The sequence below is a fragment of the Colletotrichum chrysophilum genome (assembly GCF_026319265.1).
Source record: "Colletotrichum chrysophilum strain AFK26 chromosome Unknown scaffold_96, whole genome shotgun sequence".
Taxonomy (NCBI): domain Eukaryota; kingdom Fungi; phylum Ascomycota; class Sordariomycetes; order Glomerellales; family Glomerellaceae; genus Colletotrichum; species Colletotrichum chrysophilum.
In genome coordinates, this window is record NW_026517383.1 from 22,748 (window position 1) to 30,412 (window position 7,665).

Sequence of the window (7,665 nt, forward strand, 5' to 3'; positions counted from 1 at the left end):
TCAATGAAAATGTTTGGCATTCAGGGCTGTGCCTGTTGCGCCCTGCCCAGAATCCGTCGCCCATCCTCGTTTTTAACGCCATTACCAATTACCAGGCCGGGTCTTCCTTTCTGCGGAAGAGGGCAACATGCTTCTGGCCTTGATTCCGCGCCACTTTCTTTCCCTCCTCCGTTTCTGACCTCATGACCTTGACGCACTCGTCCGCTTCCTGCTCTTCCTCGGGTATACGCTCGAAAGATGGATGGGCGCCGAAGTGCTCTACCATCCACTGGTGCAGGGGCTCGACGTCTGTAATGGTGTACACTATGCCGCCAGGCCGCAGCGCAAAAGCATACTCTGAGTTGAGCGTGGTCGAAACGATCCTGGCCTTGTGTTTCCGGGCTTTGAAGTGAGGGTCCGGAAAGCAAATGAAGATCTTGGAAAGCTGTGCCTTTTGGAAGAAATTGGGTAGGAACTTCATGCTGTTGGCCCTGAGGCAGCTGATATTCTGGTAGAGTCCAGTGTCCTCGTTCTGCGCGCGAAGCGCTCTGATCCGCTCCTGTACGTACTCTGTGACCGAGGTCCGAATCTCGAGGCCTGCCCAAGTCAGTCAACCAACAACTAAAGGCGTGCGTTATCCACATACCAAGAACCAGTGTGTCTGGCAAGAGGGGTGCCAGGGCCACAAGCAACCCTCCAAACCCACAGCCAATGTCAACAACCTCGACATCCTTCCGCATACGACTCGTTTGGTTTGTTGAAATGGCCTGAGTATCTGTGTCGAGGGATGTCGCTGCCACGGGTTTGGATACCAAGGGGTGGTCTTCTTGGACGGTGAATGCGGGATAGTATTGAGTCCAGTCCATCTCATTCGGACCAACTGGGCTGACATGCAACATGCAATTAGTATCATTGTCCATGGGCAGCGGACCGTTGTGCGACTCAACTAGACTAATTGATGATCTGAGAAGGGGTTCGCATGAGCTCTTTGCCGGTAGAACTTTTTTTTGGGCAACTCGAGCACGCCTTCTTGGCTGCGCGCATTGCGATAGTCTTCGCGTTTCTGGCTCTTTGGTTTGTGCGTCACTTTGCCCATTTTGTCGTTTTCGCTCCGCGGTTGGGAATTTGTGAGGTGCTTGTGGGAGAATGTTTCGATGTCGCAAGTCTCTTCGAATTGGGCTTATAAGATTCGCGAAGGACGTGGGGTTTGGGTCTTTTGAACCGGGTGTCACAGGAAGGAAATAAGTATAGAGAGAGCGAAGAAAAAGAAGAGGGAAAAGGCGTCAGGCAGAAAATTGCGATGCAATTCGTGGTACAGTACGATGTCCATGGAGGGGGGGTTCGTAGGTAGTGGGGTATCGCAAACGGAAGGCGGTCACACACCCACCCCCTGAAGATGGTGTACCTACAACGGATGCGCGCTGAAGGCACTTACCAAGCTGGGGAAAGAGGAACGCACTTATCCATACCTCCAGTGTCGCAGTTGCTGCTGGTCGGTCATTAAGGTGCCTAGGTAGCCACCTGGGCTATACTTCATCACGGAGGCACCGGCTAACCCATGCTCACGCAAGCGCGTTCTCCGCTCCCTTGGGTCTGACGTGACATCTCATATTCCACCATCAACTTCCTTCCACCTCACGCGGCTCTCACCTCATTCTCTGGAGAAACATTGAACTTGCCAGGCCCGATGGTCAACTCATCAGCTGCTCAAATAATTGTCGTTCGCCCTGAAGTTTGTTATCCGCCGTACATGCGTTCCTACATACTCACTTCCCTCGTCTGCTTGCCTTCGTTCGTCACCCGCCGCACACGCATCTAGGAACCTATTATTATTACCACTTGCACCTACCAACCTAAGTCATATCACCGAAACCCCACCACTTTCTTTCGCCCCTGTTGCAAAAAGACGTTGGCTGCTTGATTTCCACCCGATGGGGATGGGATCTCGCTCGCAGCAAGCCTCGTGGTGCGACACAATGATGACTTACTCGCTTCTGGCCCCGGATTACCCTTCTCTGGTCAGGTACATATCAGGCGCTTTCGTAAGTCTCACATTGAACATCCCCGTCGTGTCAAACCAACCAGGCAAACTCCAAACTGACGAGACGAGACGATAGATTGTGCTGGGCCTGTTTTTTGTGGTTCCCATCGTCCTGTTGATTGGATTTGACTTCGTTGTCTGGGTCTACCGAATCTGCTGGAGTCGCCCCTGGCAGGAGTCAAGAAATGGTCAACTCAGACCTCCCACAGCTGCTCGACATGCCCCAGAGACGGCCGATGGCCTGACAGATGTGAATCAGCGCATGAAGTCTGCATAGTACCGAGAGGCTTGGCGGGCAGGCGTCGTCATCATCGTTGTCGTCGTCCTCCAGTCGCGGGCTGACCAACACACAAGTAAATGGAGGAGGCCGTTCGGTTTTCGGAATGCATTAGGGCTCAATTGACAGCTTTTACAGGAGTTTGCGTTTACAAGCGCATAATTACCATGTCGAATACGACTGGATATATGCACGAAGCAACGATTATATCCATTCTCTATTGACGTGAATTCATTGACTTCGCTTTGGCTTGTCCCCCCCCCTCCCGTCGTGTATGGTATTGACCATAGGTGGAAACTTACCCGGGTGTCTAGCAACTAACTTACACCGCTGTCTTTACCTTAGATTGGTACCTTAGGTAAGGTAAGGTAGGTAGCAGTGGTAGGTGGTATGTAAGCCCAGCAAGAACCTCAAGGTACCTAGGTACCTTCGGTGCCTTCTAAGGTTGCGTGTGGGCCACTCCAAGCGCCACTCCACGCTGAAGGTGCCCAGAGTAGAAGCGCCTGTGGACTCTACACGACAACCCCCGCCCCGACACCCCAGCAACTTACCGCCGCACTTCATCGTTTGTCCTCGACGGGAACAGAGAATCGCACCCAATAGCTCCCGACTTGCCGATTTGCAACTGCCTCAGATCTGGCTTCCTGCCGGCGGCAAAGCATCATGCCCCAAGACCCAAACCTCTATGGGCAACCACCGCCTAAAAAGCGCAAGAATAATATGGCTTTGAGCAGTTCCATGGATTTCACTGCCCAGCTGTCCTCTATCATATCTGGCCCATTCGCCAACGCTCCTACGGTGGCAAGACCTCGCACGTCGCGGACCAAAGACAACATCTTCACTGGGGCAAAATCGAGGCGGCAGAACGACAGCCCCAGAAAGGCGGGCTCGTCCTCCAAGGCGGATTCCGCGAAGCTAAAGCTGAGGGATCCTCTGGGTACCGACGAAGAATCCTCAGAGCTGGCCCGCACCCGGCGCAAGATGGAAGAGAAGGCGCGCCTGTACACCGCCATGAAACGCGGTGATTATGTGCCAAAGGAAAACGAAGCTGCGCCCCTGATCGACTTTGACCGAAAATGGGCAGAAGCCGAGGCAAGAGGGAGAAAGGACGACGATGAAGACGCTCTGAGTTCCGACTCCGATGACGACGACGACAACCGCGACGATGGTGGTAGAGAGAACGCCAACCAGGGAACTGTCGAGTATGAGGACGAATTTGGGCGTTTGCGGCGGGGCACCAAAGTCGAGATAGAACGTCTGGAGCGACAACGCCGCCGCGGCCTTCTCGGCGCTGAGGAGCTCGAGCGCATGTCTGCTCGGCCTGCGGCACCCGCGAAACTTCTACATGGTGACGCTATTCAAACCATGGCATTCAACCCGGAAGACCCCGAGAAGATGGAGGAGTTGGCACGCAAACGTGACAGGAGCGCCACACCCCCCGACTTGAGGCACTACGATGCCGATAGCGAAATCCGAACCAAGGGTACGGGGTTCTACAAGTTCAGCAAGGATGAGGAGACGAGGTCTAAGGAATTTGAGAGTCTTGAAGCAGAGCGACAGAGGACAGAGACAGCGAGGAAAGATCGTGAGGAAAAAAAGGAGGCAAGACGGAAGGAAATAGAGCAACGGCGTAAAGACGTCGAGGCGAGGAGAGCCCAGAAACTCGCTGATAGCTTCCTGGACGATTTAGCAACCGATCTCAAAGGCTAGTAGATTATAGTGTAGAAGCGTGCTCAGGTGGGCTGCTCAGGAGGATTTGCTTGTTTAAATTGCCAAATGACGGAAATCTCATTTGCCCAGCTTCTGTGTTCTTTTCATAAATAATTTGAACTAGTACTAACAATATGGTTGACCGTGCAAGACAAACCAAACCTGCGGCATCAAGTCTTTCAACAGTGCTAAGCCAGCCTGAGACTGAAAATTTGCTCCGATATCTTCTTTTGCCTCGGAAGGGCTGTTGGGGCCTTGCGGGCCCATTCCTAAGTATTCCGCCAAATACACATATATATACACAATCGCCAGCCGACTGCGCCGGATGAACGAAGCCCACGATGCTCGTCCAGGTAGATATCAAACGCCTTAAAAAACGCACATGTAACAACAAGGCCTATGGGCCAATAAAAGATGGTGTAGTACATTAAGCCGTGCAATAATAATGTTTTGTCATGGCACATCGTGACAGACGCTGGGTGTTATGTGAACCACCAAATGCAGCCGCAATCACTCAGCTGGCTTGTCCTCGTCGGCCGATCCCGTGATATCAAAAGGCTGTCTTCGTGGATCCAACGTTTCGAGTCGGCGATAGCGACTGTCTGCCTGTTCTCCATGATCATCACCTCTACGGGCTGGCCTTCCTCGTTCAAAACGGGAACCGTATTCTCTCCGTCGTCACAAACCTCAACCTGTCGGCAAAAGGCATTCTTGGTCTCGTCGAGGGATACGCGACGCTCTTCGAACTTGATGACCTGCGGGTATGGCGGAGGCGGAGCTCGTCGTGGCTTGTCGGTGGGAACCGCGGTGGAGAAGGTGCTCGTCGCCAATCCGTGGCGCACCAAGAAAGGTGTTGAGCTGGGTGGAATTGTGGCAGCTGCTAAGGGCTTTGTCGTCGACGTTGGCTTCCGTTGATAGCTGTTATTTTGTGATGGATAGACGAAAACTTCGAGGAGAGTACCAGGCCAAGTGCAGATCCAGGGTCGATCACCGGCCTGTGCTCCCCTAACACCCTTCCTGCTAAAGTCTCCGGACCCAGGAGGAGGGCCATTCCACCGCCTTTTCGCACTTGGCCTAGCTGTGCTGACCCCGGGAAATCTGTCCTCAGGTACGACGACGGTTTTGTTGTATGTCATTTGAGCAAACCAGGCGGCACCCCTACCAGGTTCAGAAGTGTCGTTGACCAGCCGCATCTTCAGCGGGTCGATAATGAGAGGCGGTTGAGTGCCCCAAGCGAACATATTGAGTTTTTCGTCGGTGTGGTCGCTGTCATTGAACGTAGTAAGTTTTAAGGTGTAATCAGATATGGGTAGTTCGTTGGCAATTCGAGAAACGCCCATGACGTAACTAGTGAAAGGGATGTTACAGGTCCAGGCCTGCGATTGTGTCGTATCGTTGAAGCATGTGCTCGGTGCCTGACTAGCGATCAACGGGGGCAAGCCAAATGTACCGATCTCCATTGAAGGCAGGTCAGGTGGAAGAGTTGCCAATGGTTTTATGTCAACCGTGGCAGTTGGGATGACGAGGGGGACAGGCTCGTCATCTTGATGACGGCCTGGCGGTTTCTTGTGTTTGGCAAAGAAAGTGCCAATGACTGCACCTAGAATAATGCCCCTGCGAAACAAAGTTAGTCGATAGGTTCACATGAAGGTCGAGTCCCACTTACATCAGCACCAACCCAACTGCCAACAAGCAGATCGCCCAGTACGGGATGACGCCAAACATTCTTTTCTTGGCCCTCTTCTGCCACTTGCGATCGGTGGCCTTCTCGGCATAAGCCTCTGCAGCAGTGTTGATTTCGTGTTGGCTTGCAGTGTCTGAAGTCAAAGTCCTTGATGACATGCGCGACGGCAAACGAAGGTCTTCACGAGACTCAAACTCGGGGTTTCTTGTTGCGAGTCCGAGACCACCAGCGCCGGGAATCACTGCAGGGGGGACAGAGGCAGCCATGACCGTTACCGTGTTTTGTGGTTGTGATTGTGGTTGCGGTTGCGGTTGTGGTTGCTGGCCCGATGGTTGTGGCGAGAGCTGCTGGTGAGGTTGATCTTGGTGCTGCTGATGATCTTGCGATTGAGCCTGGGGCAGATCGCCGGGCTGTTTTCTCGCGTATGCCTGCTCTGGATACCTGGTGTATGGAGGGAGCTCTTCGGTATGCCCCAAGGGACCGATCAAGTCGGCAATTTCCTCCCCTTCGGGTCCCATACGTCGCTGATAGTTATCAGAGCGTCCGAACCCCACGGGAATATTGTCACCTTCACCGGAATCCACCGGCACCGTGTTCTGTGTGTAGAGAGTGTACGGATGGGTCGGGCCACGGGGGCCAGCGTACGACCGTTCTGACATACGGGCGGTGGATGACGTCGCCACACTGTTTGTTCGCTGGGGGTACATCTGATACGGGTGCGAGGGGCCAGAGGGGCCGTCGTAGGGACTCTCGGAGCGCATTATGGGCGAATCGGTGGAAGCGCTGGATACGCGTGAAAGTGCGGTGCCGTTCATTTGGCCGGTGGAACCATCATGACGAAGGGCGAGGGGGTCGTGAGAGCGTGGAGGTTTCGCGATACTCGAGGGTCGGGCAGAAGGTAGGGCTCGATGGGTAGCGGCAGAGTCTCGTGACACAACCGCCGAGCCAGTCGAAGGGTTTGTGATCGAGGGAATGGGTGGATGGGACGCAGAAAGATCGGCTGGGCGAAAACCGTCAGATAATCCCATGGCGGCAGCCAGGTCGTATTCATCGTCGTCGCCGTCGACGGTGGTTGATTGCCTCGCAGACATCCTCAGGGAAGCCCTCCTCTCGTTGCCCGCTTTGTCATGAAAAGGATCCATTGTGATGTTGTGCGATGGTCAGGATTCAAATCGACGACGAGCTGCGGCGGTTAAGACGTGGTTGCACCAATTTCACAACATGGGCGTCGGCCGCTGACCCCAGAGGCCCAAGTCCAAACCCAACCTCAACCCGTGATTCCTCGATAATACCGCTCCGAACCAGTCGTCGCTGAGAAGAGGTGGACAATTCGAGGATTGAAGCGTCGGGGTGTGGGCTACTAAGATTGAAGAAAAAGGTCGTGGGTGGATGTGCAGTACGAAAAGGAGAGTAGTATGGTCTTGGGAGGAGGAAGGAAGGATAGTCAGACAGACCGGGCAGTAGCGCAGGACAGGACAGGACACAGTCGGAGAGAGAGGCGAAGGCAAAGGACAGGGCGATGGGAGGGGGAGAGAGAGAGAGGGAGGAAGTGCGGGTGCGGGAGGGCACTACTAGACAAGGTTGGACGATTCAGGAACAGTTTGGGTTTGGGGTCCGACACGAAGCGTCCAGGCGCATGATTGGTGGGCTCAGGGGAGGGGCCCTTTTTTTCTGTGTACCGGGCCGCGGAGGCAGGATACCCAGGGGCCGTATTCAGAAGTAAGAACAGCGACGAGGAGCGAGTCCGCTGGAGACTTTTCTGCTAGAAACGACCAGGGGTGTGAGAGAGACGGCGAGAGAACCAAGGAGCGCGCTGCGTGAGGGATGGGAAGGGGGGGTGATCCATGGATGGATGCACTTGGGAAGAAGGGGAGCCGTGCCGTCTCTGGGTGCATTTGTGCAAGGAGCCCTGGACGAGGCCGAGGACTGGGGGGGATGACTAGGAAGCCTGAGTAGAAAGAAGTCTAGCCACAC

The 7,665-nt window shown here is 54.3% G+C and overlaps 3 protein-coding genes across 3 annotated transcripts; 1 reads left to right on the top strand and 2 right to left on the bottom strand.

The window, feature by feature from the left end:
* Positions 1–88: 88 nt before the first annotated feature.
* On the bottom strand, positions 89–899 carry TRM8 (tRNA (guanine-N(7)-)-methyltransferase (tRNA(m7G46)-methyltransferase); the record flags this gene model as incomplete). Its single annotated transcript, XM_053182422.1, has 2 exons — positions 89–576; positions 626–899. 2 exons carry the CDS (start codon positions 897–899, stop codon positions 89–91), a joined length of 762 nt encoding a protein of 253 aa, XP_053033602.1.
* Positions 900–2,960: 2,061 nt separating this feature from the next.
* Positions 2,961–4,007, top strand: COL26b_009704 (uncharacterized protein; the record flags this gene model as incomplete). The annotated part of the gene is made up of 1 exon (XM_053182423.1): positions 2,961–4,007. One exon carries the CDS (start codon positions 2,961–2,963, stop codon positions 4,005–4,007), a length of 1,047 nt encoding a protein of 348 aa, XP_053033603.1.
* A 1,662-nt stretch (positions 4,008–5,669) lies between these two features.
* Positions 5,670–6,506, bottom strand: COL26b_009705 (uncharacterized protein; the record flags this gene model as incomplete). The annotated part of the gene is made up of 1 exon (XM_053182424.1): positions 5,670–6,506. The coding sequence occupies one exon, from the start codon at positions 6,504–6,506 to the stop codon at positions 5,670–5,672; it is 837 nt and encodes a 278-aa protein (XP_053033604.1).
* Between the last annotated feature and the right edge of the window lie 1,159 nt (positions 6,507–7,665).